The sequence below is a fragment of the Phyllobates terribilis genome, unplaced genomic scaffold (assembly GCF_046119375.1).
Source record: "Phyllobates terribilis strain yellow unplaced genomic scaffold, ASM4611937v1 Scaffold_86__1_contigs__length_6382490, whole genome shotgun sequence".
NCBI classification, from domain to species: Eukaryota; Metazoa; Chordata; class Amphibia; order Anura; family Dendrobatidae; genus Phyllobates; species Phyllobates terribilis.
This window is the reverse complement of record NW_027362846.1, coordinates 4,799,904-4,826,955: the sequence shown is the minus strand read 5'-3', so window position 1 is coordinate 4,826,955 and position 27,052 is coordinate 4,799,904. Positions and strand designations below refer to the sequence as shown.

General features: G+C 44.7%; 2 protein-coding genes across 2 annotated transcripts in view; one reads left to right on the top strand and one right to left on the bottom strand.

Moving 5' to 3' along the window:
- LOC141197713 (gastrula zinc finger protein XlCGF66.1-like) overlaps positions 1 to 27,052 on the bottom strand; it is a 243,860-nt gene that overhangs the window by 165,537 nt on the left and 51,271 nt on the right. The gene's annotated exons all lie outside the window — the stretch shown is intronic.
- On the top strand, positions 4,385 to 20,062 carry LOC141197683 (uncharacterized). Its single transcript, XM_073662773.1, has 6 exons — positions 4,385 to 4,483; positions 6,181 to 6,360; positions 6,444 to 6,567; positions 6,651 to 6,748; positions 6,947 to 7,037; positions 18,771 to 20,062. Exons 1-6 carry the CDS (start codon positions 4,385 to 4,387, stop codon positions 19,799 to 19,801), a joined length of 1,623 nt encoding a protein of 540 aa, XP_073518874.1. The 3' UTR covers positions 19,802 to 20,062.

Sequence of the window (27,052 nt, the reverse complement as noted above, 5' to 3'; positions counted from 1 at the left end):
ATTTTGCGGGTTTAATTATGGTCTGTGACCTGTGCTTCTACATTCAGTGTTTTTTGTTGCTGTAATAATAATAATATTTATTTATATAGCGCCAACATATTCCACAGTGCTTTACAATTCAGAAGTTCATATACAGTGGGGAAAATAAGTATTTGATACACTGCCGATTTTGCAAATTTTCCCACCTACAAAGAATGGAGAGGTCTGTAATTTTTATCGTAGGTCACTTCAACTGTGAGAGACAGAATCTAAAAATAAAAACCAGAAAATCACATTGTATGATTTTTACATAATTAATTAGCATTTTATTGCATGAAATAAGTATTTGATACAAAACAGAACTTAATATTTGGTCCAGAAACCTTTGTTTGCATTTAGAGGTCAGACATTTCCGTAGTTCTTGACCAAGTTTGCACACACTGCAGCAGGGATTTTGGCCCACTCCTCCATACAGATCTTCTCCAGATCTTTCAGGTTTTGGGCTGTCGCTGGGCAACATTGAATTTCAGCTCCCTCCAAAGATTTTCTATCAAGTCTGGAGACTGGCTAGGCCACTCCAGGACCTTGAAATGCTTCTTACGGAGCAACTCCTTAGTTTCCCTGGCTGTGTGTTTCGGATCATTGTCATGCTGGAAGACCTAGCCACGACCCATCTTCAATGCTCTTACTGACGAAGGAGGTGCAGTCGTCTTGTTCCTTTTGCAGAAAAGCACACCCCAAAGTATGATGTTTCTCCCACCATGCTTCACAGTTGGGGCGGTGTTCTTGGGGTTGTACTCCTCTTTCTTTCTTCCTGCAAACACAGCAAGTGGAGTTAATACCAAAAAGTTCTATTTTGGTCTCATCTGACCACATGACCTTCTCCCATGCCTCCTCTGGATCATCCAGATGGTCATTGGCGAACTTCAAACGGGCCTGGACATGTGCTGGCGTGAGCAGGGTGGACCTTGCGTGCCCTGCAGGATTTTAATCCATGATGGTATACTTTGTTACTAACGGTAATGTTTGAGACTGTGGTTCTAGCCTTTTTCAGGTAATTGACCAGGTTCTCCAGTGTAGTTCTGGGCTGATTCTTGACCATTCTCAGAATTATCCTTACCTCAGAAGGCGAGATCTTGCATAGAGCTCCAGACCGAGGAAAATTGACAGTCATCTTGTGTTTCTTCCATTTTCTAATAATAACAGTTGTTGCCTTCTCACCAAGCTGCTTGCCTATTGTCCTGTAGCCCATCCCAGCCTTGTGCAGGTCTACAATTTTGTCCCTGGTGTCCTTAGACAGCTCTTTGGTCTTCGCCATGGTGGGGAGTTTAGAGTGTGATTGATTGAGTGTGTGGATAGGTGTCTTTTATATAGGTAACAAGTTCAAACAGGTGTAATTAATACAGGTAATGAGTGCAGAGTAGGAGGGCTTCTGAAAGAAAAACTAACAGGTCTGTCAGAGCCAGAATTCTTGCTGGTTGGTAGGTGATCAAATACTTATTTCATGCAATAAAATGCAATTTAATTATTTAAAAATCATACTATCTGATTTTTTTTTTAAGATTCTCTCTCACAGGTAAAGTGTACTTACTATAAAAATTACAGACCTCTCCATTCTTTGTAGGCGGGAAAACTTGCAAAATCAGCAGTGTATCAAATACTTCTTTTCCCCAGTGTACAACAGTCATAAGTTACAGTTAAAGATAATACAATAATTAAAGCAAAAATAATGATGACCCTGATCATAAGAGCTTACAATCTACAATGAGGTGGGGGTGACGCAAAGTACAGGTGCTTATTTACAATGATGGTCCAGCCATCTTGAGGGAATGAGGAATAGAGAAAGGCCGCATGAGCTAGTCACCAGCCAATATTTGTGGTGCTTTTGGGTGCGGTGGAGTTTGGTGGAGAATTATTTTTGGAGAAATAGTGAATGGGCTAAATATAAAAGGACTTTAATTAAGGAACGTGATAGGTCGCTCTAAACAGATGTGTTTTGGGGGAGAACCTAAAACTGTGTAAGTTGTGATTAGTCCTAATTTCTTGGGGAAGAGCATTCCAAAGAATAGGTGCAGCTCGGGAGAAGTCTTGGAGCCGGGAGTGGGAGGTACGGGTTAGTGCGGATGTTAGTCGAAAATCGCTAGAGGAGCGTAGAGAATGGCTCGGCCGATAAACAGAAATGAGGGAGGAGATGTAGGGGGGTGCAGCACTGTGTAGAGCTTTGTATGTGAGAACAATCTATTTAAATTGGATCCTACAATGTATGGGGAGCCAATGCAATGACGCCAATGCAATGACTGGCACAGAGCGGAAGCGTCCTAGTAACAATTAGCCAGATAGATGACCCTAACTTCTTCTTTAAGGATGGACTGGAAAGGGGAAAGGGGGAAAGTCATGTGAGGCCAATTAATAGAGAATTACACTACTCCAGGCGGGAGTGCATGAGGGCGACAGTGAGGGTTTTTGCTGTTTCCATTGTGAAAAAGGGGCGGATTCTAGAAATGTTTTTCAGGTGCAAGCGACAAGAGCGGGCAAGAGATTGTATATGGGAGGTGAAGGAAAGATTGGTGTCAAACACAACGCCCAGGCAGCGAGCCTGCTTGCTCAGCGTTATTATTGTGCCACACATGGACGGAGAGAGAGATGTCAGATTTAGGGAGGTAAGTAGATGGCGGGAGCAGAAGAAGTTCAGTTTTGGAAAGGTTGAGTTTCAGATAGAGAGTTGAAATAATATTGGAACCTGCGGACAGTCACTGGTGTTCTGTAACACAGCGGGGATGAAGTTTATAGTTGTGTGTCATCAGCATAAAGATGGTACTGAAAGCCAAATTTGCTAATGGTCTGACCAATTGGGGCTGTGTAGAGAGAGAAGAGGGTCAAGGACTGAACCCTGAGGGACCCCCATAGCAAGAGAAAGAAGAAGTAGAGCCAGCGAACGATACACTGAAGGAGCGGTCAGAAAGATAGGAGGAGAACCAGGAGAGAACAGTGTCCTTTATGCCGATTCAGTAGAGCATAGAGAGTAGGAGATGGTGGTTCACAGTGTCAAAAGTTGCAGAGAGGTCAAGAAGAATGAGCAGAAAGTAGTCACCATTATGTTTTGCTGTCAAAAGGTCATTGGTAACTTTGATGAATGCAGTTTCTGTAGAATGTAGGGGGCGGAAGCCAGACTGTGGTGGATCTAGAAGAGAGTGAGTGGAGAGGTAACTGGTAAGGCGGGAGTAGACCAGGTGCTCCACTAGTTTAAAGATGAAGGGGAGATTGGAGACTAGTCTGTAGTTGTTTGTGCAGGAAGGGTCAAGAGAGAGTTTTGTAATGATAGACTGTTTGAAGGAGGAGTGAGGAAGACACCGGGAGAGATTGAAGATTTTAGTTAGGTGAGTAGTGATGACTGGAGAGAGAGACTGGAGTAGGAGTGAGGGAATGGGATCAGTAGTGCATGTAGTAGGATGAGAAGAAGAGAGGAGCCTGGAGACTTCTTCTTCTGTGACTCGGTCAAATGTGGAGAGAGAGCCAGAGGAGATGTGGGGAGGGACGGGAGTCTCGACACTTTGTGGCTGGGAGCTGATTTCCTAATAGATATTCTCTCTTTTTTTTGTGAAGTAGGAGGCCAGATCCTCAGCACAAATGTCCGTGATAGGGGCCATCGCTTTAGGATTGAGGAGGGAGTGAAAGGTGTCGAAGAGTTTTTTTGGGTTGTTGGATAGTGAGGAGATCAGGGTGGTGAAGTAGGACTGTTTGGCGAGGTGAAAGGCAGAGTTATAGGTTTTTAACATAAATTTATAGTGGATAAATTCTTCTGGTGTGCGAGTTTTCCTCCATAGTCGTTCTGCATCCATTGTGGTGTGAACCAGGGCTGTTTTACTCTGTGTTTGGAGGTTCTGAGGGTGAAGGGCGCTGAATGTGTGATAGGTAGCAGTGTGCTGGGGTGGGTGAGGATTTGTGAGCCTGAAGGAGAGAATGTTATGGTCAGAGAGGGGAAGAGGGGCGATATCTAGGTAGAAGATTGAACAGAGCCGGACAAAGACCAGGTCAAGGGTGTTCCTGTCTTTGTGTGTCTCAGAAGTTGAAAGTTGTGAGAGGCCATGAGAAGTGGTTAGAGATAGAAGCTGGGATGCAGAAGTCTCCCAGGATAAGGGTTGGTAATTCTGAGGACATGAAGTGCGGAAGCCAGGCAGAAAAATGGTTAAGAAACTGGGTGGGTGAGCCTGGGGGACACTATACGACCGCTACTCTGAGGGAGAGGGGATGGAAGAGCCTGATGGTGTGGGCCTCAAAAGAAGGGAATGAGAGTGATGGAATTGGGGTGATGACCTGGAAAGTGCATTGTGGGGACAGGAGTAGGCCAATTCCACCACTACTTCTGTTTGCAGGTCTCGGGGAAATGGGGAAAATGTAAGCCGCCATGAGACATAGCAGCAGGGGAGACAGTGTTAGATTCCTGAATCCAGGTTTCATTGAGGGCCAGCAGATTAAGAGAGTAAGTCAGAAAGTAGTTGTGCAGGTAAGGAAGCTTGTTGCATACAAACCGAGGATTCCAGAGTGCACAATTAAAAGAGGGAGATGGAGTACAACAGATGTTAATAAGGTTAGCAGGGTTTTGATGTAAGGTGGGGGAGGGGTTGAAGTTGGCGGAAGGTGGAGAGATATCCCCTGAAACAGATAGAAGCAGTAAAATGAGAGAGAGCAAATAGTTTTTGGATTTGTGACATGGTTTATTGTGCAATATCTTGGGACAAGATGGACTGAAATTATTCAGGAAGGTGAAAAGAGCATGGGGAGCTGTACATGGGGGAGGGAAAAAGAGAGGGGATGAAGTAGATGAGTGGTGATGGAGGGGGGATGGGGCAGTGAATGTGAAGGACAAAAGCACAAAGCACTCGACCATCACCTGACCGTTGACGTCAGCGGTCGCGTGACCATCAGCTGACAAAATGACGTCACCGCAGGTCCTGCTAGTACACCGCGGGACGCGGAGGAGAGAGGACGCGGCCGGGAGAAGACCGGAGAGGTGAGTATACAGGTTTTTTTTTATTTTTACCTTTATTATTTCTTTTTTTTCACCGCGTGGTAGCCGGGATGAAGAGGAGTTGTAGTCTCCTCTTCATTCTGGGTGCCACACGCACCGCGATTACGCCGCAATTTCGTGGCCATTGAATTTAATTGAAACTCAGCAAATCCACATATACCTGCGGGTTTGCTTCGTTTCAATGTTCCTCAATGGCTGCGAATTTGCGGCGTAATCGCGGTAGAAATGGTCATGCTGCGTTTTGCAACGCAATGCAATTTTTTTGTTTTTAAATAAATGTTTAACATGTAAAAGAATAAAATGTGTCTTGTACTTTTTGCATGTTTTTTTTTATTTTTACAAGAATTGTTGGTGCCAACTTTCTTTCGAAACATTTTAATATCTGCTTTTTTTCTGGTGCTTTTCTTGTAATATAGGAAAGCCTAAGGCCAGAAATAAACTCCATAAAACACTGTACAAGGAGACTTTGGTATCAAATAATTTCTGTCCTCGGTGTTTGTGGTAACGAACAGACGGATTCTGGCCAAATATGTTTCTAGAGCCGTAGTAGAAGATGAAGATGTCGTCCTCATCATAAAGTAGTTATTTCTCATGTTACGTGTAATGAATATCTCCTGCAGTATTGCTAATGCCGGTTGCAGTGTCGGTAAATGAGACAAGAATTCGCTTTATGGAAGATGAGTCTATGAGAAACCTATTCAGCTACAGACTCCGAGGAAGAAACTGCTTGTTGTCTGTGGCCTAAAATATATAGGTTTTATTAGTAGATGTAAAGAAGAAAACTAAATACTGTAAAATAATAAATTTCATATGTTTCCCTTATTATCTCCAGTGATTGTATTATTACACAGGATTTTTATGATGTTCCATCGGCTCATCTTCTTCTCATTCAGGTCTCTACAATATCAGATCCTCTCAGTGAAGATCTTCTACATAAGAGAATTTTCCTGATTTGCTCATCAAAGATGGATATGGACAGAGGCAAGATGGCGGAGAGGATATTCCACCTCACCCTAGAGATCCTCTTCCGGCTTACTGGAGAGGTGAGAGATTCTGATGACGTCACATTACATCATTCTTATCTATGGGAATAACAGATGGACAGAACTGGAGAGGTGAGGACTCTGGAAATGTCTGGAGTGAGATTTATTAATGTGTCTCTCCATAACCAGGATTACACAGTAGTGAAGAAGACCTCTAGTGAGCGCTGTCAGGACCCTGTGTCTGAGGGATGGGAAAGACTCCTGAGCCCAATCACGGGTCCTCCACCTCACCCCCTGATACATGAGGACATCAATGACCAGAAGATCCTAGAACTCACCTACAAGATGATTGAGCTGCTGACTGGAGAGGTGACACTGCTGGGAATACTGGGAAATTATACAGTAACGCTATGAAGGGATCGGGGGAATGACTGTATCATTGTATGTGTCAGGTTCCTATAAGGTGTCAGGATGTCGCCGTCTATTTTTCCATGGAGGAGTGGGAGTATTTAGAAGAACACAAAGATCTGTACAAGGACGTCATGATGGAGGTTCCCCAGCCCCTCACATCACCAGGTAATAGACAGGACTAAATACACACGGCCTATAATTATCTGTATGTAAAGAATGAATTCAGTCCTTGTATGTGTTTCCTCCAGATCTATCCAGTAAGAGGACAACACCAGAGAGATGTCCCCGTCCTCTTCTTGCACAGGACTGTAAACAAGAAGACCCCAATGTTCCTCAGGATCATCAGGTAGATGGAGAGAAGGTGTCATGAGATCTCCCCTATGATGTGTAGACGGCTGTGAAGGTCTTGTGCTCAGTTTTGTTTTATCCACCAGTATTATATGTTTTATACTTGTGTAATGATAACGGTGGAGATGGCAGGATTAGAGCTGATCATAGATGGGCCTTCGCCATCTGTCTGTGACTTTTACAATATTTGTTTCAGGGTGAAGATCTGACCCATATTAATACTACAGAGACATATGTGAGGGGTGATGAGCGGTGTAAGGAGGAGATTCCTACATATGACCACCCAGGTGAGTAGAGACCACTAAATGCAGAGAAGTCACAGATTATTCTCAGTCACCGGCTGTGGCTGCTTTATCGTTGGTGTAGTCCGGCCGTATCACAGTTGTGTGATCACCATTTTGTCTCTAGACCACAACATTCTCCTCCACCCAAAACTGTTCCAATGACTTTGGGTATTGAAAGCCCTTTTCTACAGAACTTACAACCTGGAGGATCCACCTATCCTCACGGATTAGATCTGCCCAGATCTGTAAACTACAAAGCCAAATGACCGCGTACGTAGAATGTGCTGACAAAGAACTTGAAGGAAAACATTATGATGGTCCTGTAAGAAAAAGCGGAGGGTAATGATGGTGTTGGCTTCCTAGATCCCTGATATCTTATTGGATGAATCCACCTTCTCTCCCTTCTGTGCTGCTGAATGTGCTCATATGGTCCCTACAAGACCAGGTCCAGTCTTTCTGACCAAACTTCACTTTTATGATCTACAACATTAAATGTGCAGTGAGGGCTAAGTGTGAATTTCTGTACAATAACAGCAGAGTCTCCCTTTATCCTGACTTTTCAATTTCTTTTAAAATCTACTAACTTCAAACAGGATTGTGATAAACTACAAAAAAACATTACACCTGTGCCATGATATGTCTCTAAGCTGTGCGTGGCTGATGGCTGTAATATACATTTATTCACGCCTGCAGGAGATGTGTTGGCTCCAGCCCTGGTTTCATGGATTCACTCCACGTCATAAATTCCATTATGTTTTTGATTCTTTTCAATCTCTCCTGAAATGGGGGCGCTAATACTTTCTCTACTTTTCTGATCAGGACTCATAGTAGCTCCAATAGTCCCACCATAAATGAGTGCAACTCTGGTGTGGTGTTGGAGTTCTCCCCTCATACATACGTTGTTTTTGGGGATGTAACATGTTTTTTCCCCTCACCCATGACAGCACACCTTGAGAGAGGGATCCGCCCCACCAAGGACAGGAAACAGTCTCAAATAAAAGGGCGGTACCTATCCCTCGCTTCAGTTGGTTTCCTGTCCTTGATGGGAACCTGTCTGAAAAGAAGATGTCCATACTTACCTGGGCTTGTTCCGGTGTGGAAGAGCGGGCACCGGGTTCCAGGTTCCAGAAGCGCCGTCCGCGGTTCCCTGGAGCCGTGTCTGAGCGTGTGCAGGCGGTGAGGAGGGCTCCGGCTCCCCGCAGACCGCTGCGCTGTCCTCTCCCTGCCGCAGGCACCTGGCTGGCCGCACGCCGGGAGCGGCGTCTTCCGGGTGTGACGCGCCTGACGTCACGGCGCGGTGCACGCTGGGAGAGACGTGCCAGATTAAGTCAGGGGGCGGCACCCGGATCTATCATGGCAGCGCCCTGTAAGCGCTTGCCGGCTGGCTTTTGAAACCTCGGCCGGCGGGCGTTAGGAGGGGGAGGACACCTGATCCGGAGGAGGTTCCGGATGTGCCCTATTTAAGGTGGGGGGGGTTGTCCTGGTCAAATGCTGCCTATACTCATGCTTGTGGTATAGCAGCTATGGCAGACCAGGACAGCCAGGAGCAGCAGCAGCTGACCCCTCCATCTCAACAACGCCAGCGGAAGAAGCAGTTGGACGCCTCTCACACGAACAGCCGCTCCAGCAACCGTAGCGGCAGCAGAAGAAGTAAAGTATCGGACCCTTCAGGGCCCTCCGGAAGGGATTCATCTTATGTCCCGCCACAGCCTCCAAATCTGGTACCCTTTTGTGACTTCAGGGGTGAGTGATCTTCGTGAATGTCACTTAATAGTAATGGAAAGTTATTATGTGCTTCATTCCTTAGGAACCTAAGAAGAGTAGCACCAAACAGAAGCACAGGGTTTGCGCCTTATGTCAAGTCCCCCTTTCCATAGATTGGCAGAAACAGCTTTGTGCTAGCTGTATTAACCAAACCATAGCGGAGAGCACCCCGGATTTTGCTTCTAATTTGAGGTCCGTAATCTGTACAGAGGTTCCACATTCCATAAAAGGCTTACTTAAGGGGAAAAAGAGATCCCATAAGGATATCTCCTCCGACTATGATTCATCCTCCCTGTCAGAGGATCCATGCCTCAGTGATTCATCATCCTCCTCTTCATCAGACTGTGGTTGGCCCTGTTTCCCTATTGAGGATAAGGACAAGTTGGTCAGAGCGGTCAGATCTACCATGGGTTTGATGGAGAAGGCTGCCAGGTCCCTGGAAGACATTATGTTCGCAGGCCTGGAGGTAAAAAAGAGACGCTCCTTTCCAGTGAATCCTAAAATTCAGACCCTTATAGACGGGGAATGGAGGAAGCCTGAGAAATCGGGAGTGTTGCCCTCAACCTCTAAAAGAAGGTACCCCTTCGAGGATAGTGTCTCTGGGTCCTGGGATAAAATTCCTAAAGTTGTCGGGTCTGTCGCTCGATCATCCAAAAAATCGTCCCTACCCCTGGAAGATTCGGGCAGTCTAAAGGATGCTCTAGATAAGAAGGCAGACTCCTTCCTGCATCACACCTGGGAAGCTGCGGCAGGGGGCCTGAAAACAGCGGTAGCAGGCACTTGTGTCGCTAGGTCACTCATGGTGTGGCTTCAACAATTAGAAGACCAGCTCAAGGATAAAAAGATATCCAGAGATAAAATCCTCTCCAATCTACCTTTACTACAGGCAGCGTCCGCTTTCCTTGCCGACTCCTCAGCGGATTCGGTTAAACTCGCTGCCAGACGAGCCCTGTGGCTCAAGGGTTGCCCAGGAGAACTGCAGTCTAAACATAAACTTTGTTCCCTTCCTTGTGATGGTAAACTCTTGTTTAGCCAAAAACTGGATGAGCTTTTGGAGAAGGCTGGCGACAGGAAGAGAGGTTTCCCAGGGTTCACAGGGGGCACAAAAAGGTCCTACTTTAGGAGGAAAAGAATTAACCGGGGTCGCCCTCCGGGAGAAAGGAAAAGATGGGAGCCCAGATCTAAAAAAGACTCTGGTTACATGTTTGGGGGGCCATCCTCCAGTACCAAAAAGTCTCCCAAATGACGCAGGGCTAGAGGTCGGGGGAAGGCTTTCCCATTTTATCCCAGCTTGGGAAGCCATTACTTCAAATCCCTGGGTGTTGAGTATCATAAAGAATGGCCTAAAGATACGCATCAGTCAAGTCCCCCACAGAACCTTCATGATCACCTCCAGGAGGAAGTCCAGGGAGGAGCAGATAGCCCTAGAGTCGGAGGTGCTAGATTTAGTCAACAAACGGGTCCTTCACGAAGTTCCCGGTTCTCAATGGGGAAGGGGATTTTATTCCCCCCTATTTGTGATAAAAAAAACAAATGGGTCCTTAAGGACCATTATCAACCTCCAAAGTCTAAATCAGCTGATAGAGAACCAGACTTTCAAAATGGAATCGGTGAACTCGGCAGTAAAACTCCTACACCACAATTGTTTCATGTCAGTTATCGACTTAAAAGAGGCCTATTATCACGTCCCAATCCATCCAGACTACCAAAAGTACCTAAAGGTAGCCCTATTCATCCAAGGGGAATTGAGACATTTCCAGTTTACTGCCCTACCTTTTGGTCTCTCGATAGCACCGAGAGTGTTTACAAAGGTTATAGCGGAGGTGATAGCTTTTCTCCGAATCAAAAACGTGGTGATCGTTCCCTACCTGGACGACTTTCTGGTAATAAGGAAATCGGAGCACCACTGTTCCTCTCAACTATTAGAGGTCAGGACAGCCTTACATCAGCTAGGATGGTTGATAAATATTCAAAAATAAAAACTATCTCCCTCAAGGACTCAGATCTTTCTCGGCTTGACCCTAAATTCCCAACTCCAAGCCTGCTTCCTCCCCGAAGACAAGGTTTGCAAAATAGTCAGCGTGGTCTCAAGGACCATACAATTCCAACAGATGCAAGTGGCTCCAGCCGGGGGGGTCATCTAGCAGATCTCTCGGTTCAGGGGCTCTGGCTACGTCACGAGATAGGGACATCATCGAAACTAAAAGAGCTTTTGGCAGTGGAGAAATCCCTGATAGGCTTCCTTCCCCACATACAGGGTCGCCATGTCCAGATCAGGTCCGACAATCAGACGACAGTAGCTTATATAAATCACCAGGGAGGAACAAGATCACGCTCCCTGATGGTAGTGGAAAACAGAATCCTGCAACTAGCAGAACAGCATCTCCCATCCCTCAGTGCTCTTTACATCCGGGGGGTAGAAAATTCAAAAGCAGATTTCCTCACTCGCCACACTTTAAGACCGGGAGAGTGGGCTCTAAACCCGATAGTCTTCCAACAGATTATCCAGCTATGGGGGTCACCGGACATTGATTGTTCGCAACCAGGGCGAACAGGAAGGTGCAGAGATTCTGTTCACTAGATCCAACAGAGAATCCCTATGCTGTAGACGCTCTCCACATACCCTGGAAGTTCAGGAAGGCCTACGCTTTTCCACCGATAGTAATGATCCCGGCAGTTGTGAGGAAAATTCGGGAGGAGGGGACAAGGATCATTCTGATAGCCCCCTTTTGGCCAAAAAGACCCTGGTTCTCCCTGCTTCGCCTAATGTCGGTCTCGGATCCCTGGGTTCTGTCGGACAAGCCGGACTTTCTCATCCAGGGGCCGATGTTCCATGCACAAGCCAAAGGTTTCCATCTGGCGGCTTGGAATTTGAAAGGTTGTTACTGAACAATAGGGGGTTTTCACCAGGCCTAGTTTCCACCCTATTGGATAGTAGGAAGCCCATAACCACTAAGATTTATAGCAGAATCTGGGGAAAATTCCTGGATTTTATAGACTCCCCGTTGTCGGATAAACCTCCAATTAAAGATGTCCTAGAGTTTTTACAGAAGGGACGTGACCTGGGTTTAGCTACGGGAACACTTAAAGTTCAGGTGTCCGCCCTAGGGGCGCTCTATAATTGCAACCTGGCGGGGAACATGTGGGTCTCTAGATTCATTAAATCCTGTTCCAAAGCTAAGCCAGTTTGGGCTCTGAGTCTCTCCCTGGGACCTGAATTTGGTTTTAAACGCACTCTCTGGCAACCCATTTGAACCCCTGCAGGTTATCTCTCCAAAGTTCCTCACCCTCAAAACCATTCTCCTGGTGGCCCTAACATCGGCCCGTAGGGTGAGTGACCTGCCGGCCCTTTCTGTTGATCCCCCATACACCCAAATTCATGATGACCGGGTCGTCCTACGTACAGATCTAGCATACCTTCCGAAAGTAGTTTCCAGATTCCACTGTAATCAAGAGATTGTGCTTCCCTCATTCTGCAGTAACCCAACAAACCCCGGGGAGGTTAGATTCCACAATCTAGATTTTAGAAGGTCTTTACTACAGTACATAGACATGACTAATCAGTGGAGGAAGGACCGCTCCTTGTTTCTGGCCTTTCAGGGGAGTAGGAAAGGTCACGGGGTGTCAAAGGGAACTATTTCTAGGTGGCTTAGGGAGGCCATTTGTCTAGCTTGCATATCTACAGGTGTTCCGGCACCGGACGGTATTAAAGCTCATTCCACCAGAGCTGTCGCAACCTCCTGGGCAGAGAGAGCAGACGTCTCAATTGACCAGATATGTAAAGCTGCTACTTGGTCTGCACCATCCACCTTCTACAAGCACTATAGGTTGAATCTATCCTCCTCTGACCTCACCTTTGGGAGAAGGGTACTTCAGGCGGTGTTCCCTCCCTAGGGTGCTCATATTCTCCAAAATTCTTTTATGGTGTGCTGTCATGGGTGAGGGGAAAACACCAAGGTTACTTACCGGTAGCCGGTTTTTCCTGAACCCATGACAGCACCTGTAGTTTCCCCCACCCCCTCCCCCGTCTCTTTCTCACACCCTGGTGAGCACTTTACATTTTGGGTGATTTTATTTATATATATATATATATATATATATTGTAGGTGTTGGTTATGTGTCTAACCTTTTCTGGAGGTCCTCTCAATGCTCTGTAATCCAACTGAAGTGAGGGGGAGGTACCGCCTTTTTATTTCAGACGGTTTCCTGTCATTGGTGGGGCGGATCCCTCTCTCAAGGTGTGCTGTCATGGGTTCAGGAAAAACCGACTACCGGTAAGTAACCTTGGTGTTTTTAATCTTTCTTTTTTTTTACAAGTTCACTCTCTATGATAGTTTTATTGTGGTGGGATTGGCCTGTCTCACTTATGTGAGTCTGTAACTCCCTGATAGTCTTTAAAAAAAGATCTCCATTGCCTCTTCTTCACTGTTATAAAAAGTTCTCTTTTAAATGTCCAATATTTCTTCTTGAAACTCATCTGACAGAAAATCTAAAAAAAAATATTTCTAACTTCTCTTGAATCCGACAATCCCCTATATACGGTTGTACACTACTGTCTGGGCACATGGCAGGTTAAGAAGGGAAGGAGCGCCATTTAGCTATTTGAATGCAGATCTTGCTGGAGTAGTTTGCAGACACAATGTACTGGGGGCACTGTTCATGGTCACCTGGCAGCTCAAAACATGGTCACCACGAACAGGCTTGGTGCTATCTACTCCATTTTCCAGATCCCAGGGATTGTCTTGCTCATCACCCTTTAAACCCTCTACATGGATCTGGACTTACACACAGACCCCTAGGCTTGGGCCACGGTGTAACCTGTTGTTCTGTAGTGTGAGATGGCAAGAAGAAAAGTCAGGTAGCCGGGTCAGAACCAGGAGGGCAGAGAAAATACAAAATCAGAAGACACAAGAGTAGTCGGTAAACGGGCCGAGGTCACAACAGGAAACAACTACACAAGCCGTTAGCTGAGCACAGAGGACTGAACCAGAGGAGAACAAGGCTGTATCTGGCAGCTTCCGGCAATATGCTTCCAGCTTTAGTAGGGTGCGGTGCTTTCCAAATGGCTGAAGCAGGGAGCAGATTACTCTAGCTGGACAGCACACACACCATTTGCAGAAGCCCTAATATGACAAAATAGGAGAAAACTAGAGCAGTAGAAATCCCCATAAAGTGACTCCATTTTGGAAATTATAACCATCAGGGAACTAATCTGTAGGAGTAGGGACTATTTTGACTCCACATGCACTTTCCGGAAATTACCACGCAGTGGATGTTGGAGAGTGAAAATTACAAATATGTGATTTTATTTCTCCAGCCGGAGAAAGTAAGAAAAAGTCTCGGCACTAACCTTGGTACATGTTCGGAGATAGCTGACTACCCAACAAACCCATGAAGAAAATATGAATATATATTTGTCAACGAGCACTGCAAGATATAAATTTGCAAGGGTACATGTCCGGCATCCCCATCACAGTGCCCACCTTTTGTAAATGCCATTTATCCAAAAATCGGAAAGAATTATGTTTTAAAATAAAGTCGAAACTGCGGCAAATAAAGTCTGCAAATTGCTATGTAGGTTATAATATAAGTCTGTGTAATTAGTATTGTAAGCCAAATTTAGAAGATGCCTCTCACTGCGTCAACACTGAGATCCTGCGGGACCCTAGTATACAAACGCATTACATCTATAGATGCCATAACAAAATCTTCCTGCCAATCAATCCCTGTAAGTGCTTGTAAGAATGCACCTGTATCTTTTAGGTAAAGCCCCGTTCACACATCCTTTTGTAAGTCCTTATGCTGTCCATTTTTAAAGGGCCATAAATATGGACATACGCACACCCATTGTATTGAATGGGTGTGTGCACATGTCAGGTTTTTCAAAGGGATCTTGTGTCCATGTGAAAAACCTGTAGACATGTCAGTTTTTTTGTGCAGCATGCACACATGCACACTCATGACACACAAATGACATCCATGTGTCATCAGCCTGACATGTAGCGGCACCTGGAAAACAGTGATACAGTTCACGCTGCTCCCAGGCGCCGGCTGCTGGAAGCAGGTGAGTATAATTTTTTTTTTTTTTTTTACAGGGGACATTGGCTTCAATGGACTAGGTGTTAGGTGAGTATAACTGTCTTTTTTATCTTTAAATAAATGTGTTAAACAGAGTGTGGACTTTTATTTCTAATAAAGGATTATTTTCAGGTTGTATGTTTATTTCAATAATTAGTATGAAATAAACTTAATCTTATAGACGTCTCTCCATTACTAACCCCTGGGCTTAATGTCATCTGCCAATATAAGGTTGACATGAATCCCATCCCTATTACCCCACTTGCCACTGCACCAGGGCAAGTGGGAAAAGTGAGGCTAAGCACCAGATTATCCGCATCTTATTGATGTGCCATTTCTGGGGCCACTGAGAGCTGATCTTATTAGCCTCGGGAAAGGGGGGCAGTATCAATGGCCCCTTCACTGGCTAGTAATATCTGCCCACAGCTGTCAGTTTAGCCTTTGCTGTTTAGAATTTCTTGGGGGACCCTATGTTAATTTTTTTCTGAGGTTCCCCTGTAATTTAGCAAGTAAACGCTAATCAAACAGCTGTGAGCTGTTAATAGCCAGGGAACATTTTTGGCTTCTGGCCCCTTCCCTGGCTAGTAATATTAGCTTTCCTTTTGCTGGTAATGAAAATGACGCAGGAGCCCACGCTATTTTTTCTATTTAATTCTTCATTTTACACTGAATTTACTCAGCTGGGGCTGTATACAACTCCCATCATTGTCAACTCCCATCATTGACAAGGGGCAATGATGAGAGTTGCCTTCAACAGCCAGCGCCTGGGATCAGCGCGAACTGTACTGCTTTTCCCAGGCACCGGTACGTGTCATACGGACGGCACACAGATGTGTCACACAGATGTCACATACATATGGATGGCACACGGACATCACCAGTACTGGTTTTTCCTGTACAGGAATCGCCAGAACGTGTGAAGGAGGCCTAAGAAGGTATATCCTTCAGCCGAGGCCTCAGAAGCCAATTTGTGTATTGTGGTAGCGGCACTGTTGGAGAACCTATGCACACCACAATTGGGCAGTCCTTCCGGGCTGCCAAAGATTTGTGGAATCTTGGAATAAAATACCAATTGGCTTTTTTTGGGTACATTGGAAAAGATTTTTCGTCTATTTTTTTAGAATTGTGCCCAGCTCTCCAAAATTATGCAACAAAGATTGTAATTTATTTCTAAACTTAAAGAAGTTCTACACTACTTTTCCATTGATACCCTATCAATATTTGATCGTCCTGGGTCCCACACCCGGCACCCCTGCCGATCAGCTGTTTTTCGTGCCGGCGGCGCCCGTCGGAAGTACTTCCTTGCGGTACTTGGACGTCTAGCTGTAGTGCCCACAGCGGAGTACTGCACATCTGCCTCCCATTGAATTGAATAGGAGGCGTATGTGCAGTACCCCACAGCGGCCACTACAGCTAGATGGCCAAGTACCGTATTTTTCAGACTATAAGACTATAACACTTTTTTCCTTCAAAATTTTTGAGGAAAGTGGGGGGGGGGGGGGTGCATCTTATAGTCCAAATGTATGTATGTGCGTATATGTATGTGTATAATATATATATAGTTATACAGTGGTGGGGGGTGCGGAGGAGCGGGGCACAGGAGGCAGGAGCTGCCCGCTGCAGCTACACTGTGCCCACTGCTAAAGAAAATTTATATTCACTGCTCCCCACGCCCATGAAAATGTAGGCGAGTATAATTGTTTTATTTTTTTTGTGTGCAGCGTGATGGGGATGGAGGTGCCATTTATATCAAGATGGGGGTGCCATGCGTACCAGGAGTAGGAATGAGGGGTGCCATGCATGCCAGGAAGAGGGATGAGGGGTGCTATGCATACAAGGAAGAGGGATGAGGGGTGCTATACATACCAGGATGAGGGATGAAGGGTGCTGTACATACTAGGAAGAATGATGAGGGGGGCCATGCATATCAGGATGAAGGGTGCCAAGGATACCAGGAAGAGGGATGAGGGGTGCCATGCATACCAGGAAGAGGGATGCCATGCATACCAGGAAGAGGGATGCCATGCATACCAGAAAGAGGGGTGAGGGGTGCCATACATACCAGGAAGATGTATGAGGGGTGCCATGCATACCAGGAAGAGGGATGAGGGAGGCCATGCATACCAGGATGGGGGATGAAGGGTGCCATGCATACCAGGAAGAGGGATGAGGGGTGCCATGCATACCAGGAAGAGTGATGAGGGGTGCCATGCATATCAGGATGAGGGGTATCATGCATACCAGGATGAGGGGGCCATGCATACCAGGATGAGGGGTGCCATGCATACCAGGATGACGGAGGCATGTATACCAGGATGATGGGTGCCATGCGTACCAGGATGATGGGGGCATGTATACCAGGGTAAGGGGTAGCGTGCATACCAGTATGAGGGGTAGCGTGCATACCAGGATGAGGGGTGCCATGCATACCAGGATGGGGATTAGGGGGGCCATGCATACCAGGATTGGGGTGCCATGCATACCAGGATGGGGATTAGGGGGACTACGTATAACAGGAAGGAGGGGCTCATATAAACCAGGATGGGGGATATTAGTACAGAATTGGGGGACATTACCCCCATACCAGTGTCAGCAGAAGACCTCCTCATCCTTAACAGTGCATCATGACCACATTTTTTGCTTACATTTTTTTTCTATTTTCCTCCTCTAAAACCTAGGTGCGTCTTATAGTCCGAAAAATACGGTAAGTACTTCCGGCCGGCAGCCTCCACTAGCACCGACAACAGCTGATCAGCAGGGGTGCCTGGTGCGGGACCCCGGCCACCAAATCTATGATGTTTCCTGACTGAATTGAGGGCATATAGGAAGATGGTGGCCCTCCTGCAAAAGCCTTTATTTCAGGTTCCTCAGACGCTGAGTGAGAATCCTGTTCTGCAGGCAGATTCAATAGCAAAGTCGCATCTCTTTGAAGGGAGACAACCCTGAATCCTAGAGGCCCGATCACACACGGAGTCTCTCCTGGTTTTCTGGATGTAATTAGAGGTGCGGCAGTGTTGAATGCCTTAAACAGATGGATTTTTCTCACTGCTTTAAAAAAGTCAAATGCATTCATTAAACAAAAATGTAATCGCTTCGATAACAGTGAAGTGGTCGCCTCATCTACCGTAAAGGCAGTCAAGTCAATAATAGTAAGATCTTTTGTAGAGTCTCCGTCTAGTGTCTCCAAGCGACTTGCTTCCGTTTTGTCCTGTTTTTCTTGGGTGGTCTCGTCTGATTGATTTCCTGAAGGGATATGTAACGCACCAGGTGTAGAAAATGTTCTGGAGATTTTTTACAGCTGTTTTTGGACAGACTGTTGGGAGCTTTCTGATGCGCACCCGTGTCTGCGCACAGTGCCCAGATTGTGCTCCAGGAGAGACACTCCGTAAATTAAGTGGGTTCTTCTCATTATAGTAATGCTAGATACATCGATACTAAAGGGGGTTTTTGCACACTGCAAGGCTCAGATTTTGGGAGAGTGGATATTGCTGGATTGGGTTATGGAAGCCATGTTACTTTTCAAGAGCCTTTTAGCCACTAATAATGTGGAAACCTCTGTTTTTCCTCTGACAGATGATGGACCTGAGTGGGGACTTGTTTTTTGTGAGATGAGTAGAAGTTTTTATTGGTATTATTTTCCCCTACATACCATTGTTTGGTGACTTTTTATTCCATATTTTGGAGGCAGAATGAACAAACAGTTAAACACCACGCTCTACTGGTTCATCCTATGAGATTTTCTATTAGACTGAGAACTGTCATTGTCCTGGTGAATAATTCAGAATTTTTACATAACTTGCCATTTGTACGGACAGATTAAGTAGAAATGTTCAAAAAATATACATTTCATGAATATTTTATTCAAAAATAATAATTGTTTTTTTTTCTTGGCAGATGACTGTACCAGGAGATCAGAGGGACAGCTGACATCTTCAATTTTTAAATCAGATGATCTTGAGATCCCACAAGATACAATTGAAGTGAATGCCATTACTCCAGATATACCATCATCCCCTCACAGCAAAGATCTGTCATCTGATCCTTTGAAACAGGTCCTGATTTCTGATTCATTACTGATTACCAAGGAAAATCAAAGTCACAAAATAACCATTAAAAAACAAATCGCTCCTCCTGATCTTGTTAGTCACCAAAGAACTCACACAGGAGAGAAGCGTTTTTCATGTTCAGAATGTGGGAAATATTTTAACCGCAAATCAGTTCTTGTTAATCACCAGAGAACTCACACAGGGGAGAAGCCTTTTTCATGTTCAGAATGTGGGAAATGTTTTGTAGATAAAGCAAATCTTAATACACATCAGAGAACTCACACAGAGGAGAAGCCTTTTTCATGTTCAGAATGTGGGAAATGTTTTACACAGAAATCAGTTCTTGTTAAGCACCAGAGAACCCATACAGGGGAGAAGCCTTTTTCATGTTCAGAATGTGGGAAATATTTTAACCGCAAATCAGTTCTTGTTAATCACCAGAGAACTCACACAGACGAGAAGCCTTTTTCATGTTCAGAATGTGGGAAATGTTTTACACAGAAATCAGTTCTTGTTAAGCACCAGAGAACCCATACAGGGGAGAAGCCTTTTTCATGTTCAGAATGTGGGAAATGTTTTACACAGAAATCAGTTCTTGTTATGCACAAGAGAATCCATATAGGGGAGAAGCCTTTTTCATGTCCAGAATGTGGGAAATGTTTTGTAGAGAAATCAAATCTTAATACACATCAGAGAACTCACACAGGGGAGAAGCCTTTTTCATGTTCAGAATGTGGGAAATGTTTTAACCACAAATCAGTTCTTGTTAAGCACCAGAGAACCCACACAAGGGAGGAGCCTTTTTCATGTTCGGAATGTGGAAAATGTTTTAACCAGAAATCAGATCTTGTTAGTCACCAGAGAACTCACACAGGGTAAAAGCCTTATTCATGTTCAGATTGTGGGAAATGTTTTATACAGAAATCACACCTTGTTAGACACCAGGGAATTCACACAGGGTAGAAGCCTTTTTCATGATCCGAACGTGAGAAGTGTTTTTTTAATCAATAAACTTTATTGAACACCAAATAACAACATAGTTTACAGCAAAATAATTATTTTACATGTCGTCATACAGTACATGTACAGAAATTGTACCTATTTAAACCAATTGTTCATTCAGTATCATTCAAATAACAACCATATAGTTCTCCCCTTTCCAGCCCAGTACTAACATCCACCCTCTCCCACAGTGTGCATTACAGTAAAACCATATACATACTCAAATAGGTGTTGCTCTAGGCAATTGGTGCAGTACATCAATCTACTACCCAGACAGGTGATAATCATAATTTATTGGGTCAGTAAATGAAATAAGACCTCTCTAGCCAGCTCCTCTGAAACCACAGCTGTGCACCTAATCCAGTCTCCCCGTACTTTGCCAAATTTACCAACCACCCCCTCTTGATATAAACCTTTTTTTTCATTAAAATAGTAGAGTTGAAAGCTTGGACCACTTCTTCTACACAGGTCTAATTGCTAGCTGTGACAATGGATGGATTTTTTTAGTCTTGTAGAGTATTTTAGCAATAGCTAACTGTACCTGGAGAGATCCTCCCACCTCCCCTATTAATCTGAACACACAAATTATAAAAATTATAAGCATATTAAACACTTCTGCTATTAATTTACCAACCCCCCCCCCCTCCCAAGTCCCCACCAGTCTCGGGCATGTCCAAAACATGTTCATCAGGTCCGAATTTTCTCCCTGCAACGCGGACAACAATCACCCATCTTTAGGCCCATTCTATACAATACCCTGGGGATCCTATAAACTCTATGAACTAGAAACAGTTGAGACCTTCTTTGGAGATTCCAGCACCTCGTTCCATTCCTCTGTTGAAGTGCTACCCACATCCTCCTCCCACTTACTCTGAGCCATGGGGTCACCCAAAATCTTTAGCAACAATGAGTTGTATACCGGAGAGATGATTCCCTTCAATGATTTTCCCTGTTCTACGAAGTCTAACAGCCCATTAGAGCATATAAAAAGATCAGAGATGGCTTCCTGAGCATGTATTGCGTGTCTTAGTTGCAAGTATTTAAGGAATTCAGAATCATGCAAATTAAACTCCTGTTTCAGCTGTTTGAGCAACTTGAGATGGTTATCCGAGTGTAGCTGATGCACATATTTCAATTCCCGATTCTTCCATTCTTCAAATCCCTCCAATCTCCGCAACTCCTCTAGATCAAAGTTATTCCAGATAGGCGCGTACTTTGAGCAGTCTGTCATTCCAAACAGTCTTTTACATGTCCACCAAATTTTATGGACCAGTGACCGGGTAGGGTATATACCCTGGCTACCTACAAATTTGTGTGATTGCAGTATCTCCAGTAAATTCTCCCCTCCTCCCAAGTATTTTATTACTATCGCTCCTGCTTCCTGGGCCACCTTCAATGTCCAGCCTCGGAAGTGCTGAAATTGGGAAGCTAAGTAGTACCCCCATATATGAGGCAAAGCTAACACCCCCCTGATTTTTTGGTAATTGCAATTTTTCCGGTTTTATTCTAAGGGTCCCTCTTTTCCACACAAAGTCTCTAAAGCTCTTGTGCATTTTCCTAAACCAGTGTTTAGGAATCCACACAGGTGAGTTATGTACGCCGTGCAGAACGCGTGGCATTAAGCTCATCTTAATGAGGTTTACTCTACCCAAGGCTGACACCGTGTCACTCAAGGTGAGGGAAAGACTAAGTGCACAAAGACGGGAAGAGGGGGAGGAAGCTAAAACACTAGGCAAAGGGGGAGTGGAGACCGCTAGACAGATCTGACAATCACCCTCACTCCTCTAACGTCCCTAAATAGGTTCTGCAACTATCGCCGAGCAGGAAACCTAATCCCTGACTGCCCCTAGCGATAGGCCCTGGGTAGAGAGGGGACGGGATGAGCACTAGTCAGCCCCCACTGCAACTAAAGACAAACAGGTAAACAGACAAGGGAAACACTTAGCTTGAGAAGACACCAGAGAGATCACTCGAACTATCCTCCAAGGGAACTCCAGGAAGACACTAGCCGACTACTAGTACTTCAAGCCTGGACAGAGGACAATAGAGCTATCACTGGCGACTCTCTGGAGAGACTGTAGTTATTTAAACATCCAGCAAGGGTGTGTCAATTAGTCGCAGAAGGTGGAGGTCACTGCTCGATCCTAGAAGGAGAAGGATATCCCTACACTACAGAGAAGATCAAAAAGGTGCCTGCAGAGCCAAGCGCAATGACCTTCTACAGCTGGATCCAGGACGACTGTAACACCTGACACACCCGTAACACACAGGTAGTTTTTCCCATATACACACTTAGTTCCTCATTTTAATAACCAGTGGACTTAGATTTAAAGGAATAAACTCCTGTGATGTATTAGTAATGTACAGTGGGTACGGAAAGTATTCAGACCCCTTTAAATTTTTCACTCTTTGTTTCATTGCAGCCATTTGGTAAATTCTAAAAAGTTCATTTTTTTCTCATTAAAGTACACTCTGCATCCCATCTTGACTGAAAAAAAAACAAATGTAGAAATTTTTGCAAATTTATTAAAAAAGAAAAACTGAAATATCACATGGTCGTAAGTATTCAGACCCTTTGCTCAGTATTGAGTAGAAGCCCCCTTTTGAGCTAGTACAGCCATGAGTCTTCTTAGGAATGATGCAACAAGTTTTTCACACCTGGATTTGGGGATCCTCTGCCATTCTTCCTTGCAGATCCTCTCCAATTCTGTCAGGTTGGATGGTGAACGTTGGTGGACAGCCATTATCAGGTCTCTCCAGAGATGCTCAATTGGGGTTAGGTCAGGGCTCTGGCTGGGCCAGTCAAGAATGGTCACAGAGTTGCTCTAAAGCCACTCCTTTGTTATTTTAGCCATGTGCTTAGGGTCATTGTCTTGCTGGAAGGTGAACCTTCGCCCAAGTCTGAGGTCCAGAGCACTCTGGAAGAGGTTTTCATCCAGGATATCTCTGTACTTGGCCGCATTCATGCTTCCTTCAGTTGCAACCTGTCGTCCTGTCCCTGCAGCTGAAAAACACCCCCATAGCATGATGCTGCCACCACCATGTTTCACTGTTGGGATTGTAGTGGGCAGGTGATGAGCAGTGCCTGGTTTTCTCCACACATACAGCTTAGAACTTTTTGGTGATAATTCTATCTTCATCTCATCAGACCAGAGAATCTTATTTCTCATAGTCTGGGGGTCCTTCATGTGTTTTTGAGCAAACTCTATGCGGGCTTTCATATGTCTTGCACTGAGGAGAGGCTTCCATCGGGCCACTCTGCCATAAAGGCCCAACTGGTGGAGGGCTGCAGTGATAGTTGACTTTGTGGAACTTTCTCCCATCTCCCTACTGCATCTCTGGTGCTCAGCCACAGTGATCTTGGGGTTCTTCTTTACCTTTCTCACCAAGGCTCTTCTCCCACGATTGCTCAGTTTGGCTGGATGGCCATGTCTAGGAAGACTTCTGGTGGTCCCAAACGTCTTCCATTTGAGGATTATGGAGGCCACTGTGCTTTAGGAACCTTGAGTAATGTAGAAATTCTGTTGTAACCTTGGCCAGATCTGTGCCTTGCCACAATTCTGTCTCTGAGCTCCTTGAGCAGTTCTTTTGAGCTCATGATTCTCATTTGGTCTGACATGCACTGTGAGCTTTGAGGTCTTATATAGACAGGCCTGTGCCTTTCCAAATGAAGACCTATCAGTTTAATTAAATAAATAAAGGGTTAATTGGCGTGCACTCTGTCTATTGGCGAGGTGCAGATCTAATGGGCTTTGTTTTCCCTTGATACACTATAAAGCTAATTCATCGCACTCTCTAGAATGTGAACATGCAAGATTTCATTTATTTGTTACAGCGCAAACAAAATAATAATCGAACCAGTGAAGTATGGCGACAATAGAGACGTTTTGGCCTATTGGCCTTATTCAATTCAGTCGCTACTGTAAGAGAAGAACAAGTATATAACTACATGGTGATATGGTCATACAATATATTAATGAAATAAAATTCCAGAACATCACAAGGAAGATATGCCAGGGGGGAAGGGGTGCCTGGAAAAATGGATGGGGAAGGGGAGGTGGGGGAACGGAAGTAAGGAAAGGGAGAGGACAGAGTGAGGACATGGTGCAATAAAAATAGTAAAGTCAATATATACATATAAACATAACTACATCTCATGTACAAACAACATGTACAAAACACATTGTAGGAGAGTTACCATAGAACAAAAGCAAAAAACCCTTACTTTTTTTCTGGTTTGCATAAGGTTTTAGTTGTGCTTGGTAGTAGTAGAGTTTTAGTAATGTTTGGGAGCAGTACGAGGACCACTGTGATGGTAGACTAAGAGACAAAGATATTATTATCACTAAATGGAGCAATCCCTTGGGTTAGGGATGGGTGAGAAGTGTATAGGAATGGCTACCTTTCTCTGGTCCAGGGTGCTCTGGCTGAACTCAAACCTAAGGAAAATGAATTGTGGGATGGTTACTAAGGGGTTAAAGTGCTAGGAGCAACCAATATATGGTCGGTTACGGTAAGTTACCTCAAGGGTGGTAGACTTGGGCGCCGTTGTCCTGTAGGTTGTGGGACGCTGACGATGTCAGGTAAGGTGCGAGGGTATAGTGGCGCTCCTGCGCCTTGCTAGTTTGAGGTTGTGCCATGAATGGAGAGGAGGGCCTTTTTGAAGTCTGGGCGGGTGGGTAAGAATGAGAGGGGGAGGGGTACCTAGTGTACTTACCCCATGGCTGGAATAGGGTCATTGTGTCTGTGGAGAGAAAAATTGCTTAGTAAATCCAGTCAATTTCCCTATTAAGACCTTTAGGGGATAAAGTTTGTAACGTATAGATTTTCGATCTTTCAACATCCTAATGCGGTTACGACCTCTCCTCGGTCTCTGGACATGCTCAATTACCTGGAAACGTAGCTATGCTATTGTGTGTTTAATTTTGGAAAAATTATCTGGTAATGGGAGCCAATTCTTACCACAGCGGATAGTAGATTTGTGGCTGGCTATGCGGTCTCTTATGTGTTGTGTTGTCTCGCCAACGTAAGGTAGGCCACATGGACACTTAATTACATATACAACAAAATTAGACTCAAACCTCAAACGTGTAAAACCCTCTGATTGGGTAACCCAGACGTAATAATACGTACCTGTAATAATATGCATGTTCCTGAGCAAGTTCAAGAATTTTTTTGAAAGTTAAAGAGGTTGCAAATAAGTGCAAGTCTTTAATTGCAGTGAATACATCAAAATTTGCATCAGGGCAAAAAGTAAGACCCTTACTAAGGACCATAGAGGACAGAGTCAATAGCAGATTGAGAGTGGGGACTCAAATTGATTACCTTGTTGCGTTTATCCTCAGGGGAATAGTCGTAGTTGCGTCTATAGGGAAGATTGCGTACGGTCCGTTTCTGTTTAGATGTTGTATCTTTGAATGTCATTGAGGATGATGTAGATGAATCAGAATATTCCACTAATGATGGTATGGAGGAGACTGATGTTGATCGACCACGGGTGGTATCTTGGGTGGTGGGTCTCCTCCAATGGTAAATATTATTGGATTGTGAATCTTTAGTGGCACAGGCCAGTTTATTGGTATTGCTGTCCTGAATATTTTTGATGGCTAACATGGGACACCGTTTCGAAAAAAAACATCACAGAAAAAGACAGAGCCTTACCAACACCAGGTCAGATTAGCAATGCACTGGCAGGATGCAGCAGGCCCCCATGAAAAAGGCGGGGTCAGCACTGGTACAAAATACTGATGCAAACAGACACTCATTAACCTGCCAGTTCATGGAGGGGATGGCTGTGTATTGTTAAACATGCACACAGATGGTGCTTGCCTAGGAGGCGAGTCACACATATAGTGATTGATTGTTTGCATCAATATTTTGCACCTATGCTGCCCCCGCCTTTATCATGTAGGCTTGCTGCATTCTGCAGTGCATTGGTAATCTTACCCGGTGTTGATAAGGCTGCATTCTTTTTCTGTGATGTTTTTTGAAATGTTGTCCCATGTTAATCATTTTTAATTTTAGTGTTAGGACTCACAAGTGTGAGGTCCCTTGACGTGGGTTGCGAACTTGCCTATTTTGGCCAAAATATCGACCAATACCTCATGTAATGTATTTATTTTATGCATTATTTTTCTTTTTTTTTTGCACATTTTTATGCAGGATGTAGCCAGGCCCTTTAGTGTTGGTTGGGTGAATTGGGGCATTTGTCTTTGTAGTGGGGGCTTATATAGTGCTGCACAGCCCGCCTGATCTAATAGCATGGGTATCATAAATAGGCTGTAAGCCAGACCCTGTGCATCAAACTTATCTGTGTGATTGGCATCCCATGCAAGCCCCATCTGTGTGCATGTATAATACTACACAGCCACCCCCTCCATGAATTGGTAGATTAGTGAGTGGCTGTTTGCATCAGTATTTTGCACCTGTGCTGCCCCCACCTTTATCATGGAGACTTGCTGCATCCGGCTAGTGCATTGGTAATCTGACCTGGTGTTGGTAAGGCTGCATCGTTTTCTGTGATGCTGAATATTTTCGACCCAGATATCAAGTTGTTAAATTAATGGATTGAAAATTTTCAGATGATAATTCAGATTAATGAATATGCTTCCTCTAAATGTTGGTCAATGTTTACAAGCGTTTTGGCATTCAAATGAATGAGTAGCTCCATGAATTTCCTGAAGCCGGAGTTGCAGATTTCCTCCCAGTATTTAATAAAGTCACAATCATCAATAGAGAATGATGGTATTACACGTATGCGTAGCCCTCTAGGGATATGATGTTTAGTCATGTAATTCTCTGAAAAAGTTCTATTCTACCACAGCCTAGTTCTTTTGTGTAGTAGATTTTGTATAGAAGTAAAATCAGTAGAACTCTGACCACCAGAGCTACTGGTAGTTGACCCACCGGTTGACTTGACCAAGTCAGGATTGGTTGACTTGACCAAGTCAGGATTGGTTGACTTGACCAAGTCAGGATTGGTTGACTTGACCAAGTCAGGATTGGTTGACTTGACCAAGTCAGGATTGATTGACTTGACCAAGTCAGGATTGGTTGACTTGACCAAGTCAGGATTGTTCCTTAGCTTTAAAGTCCCTTGTTGAAAGACCTGTGTAAGACACAGTATAA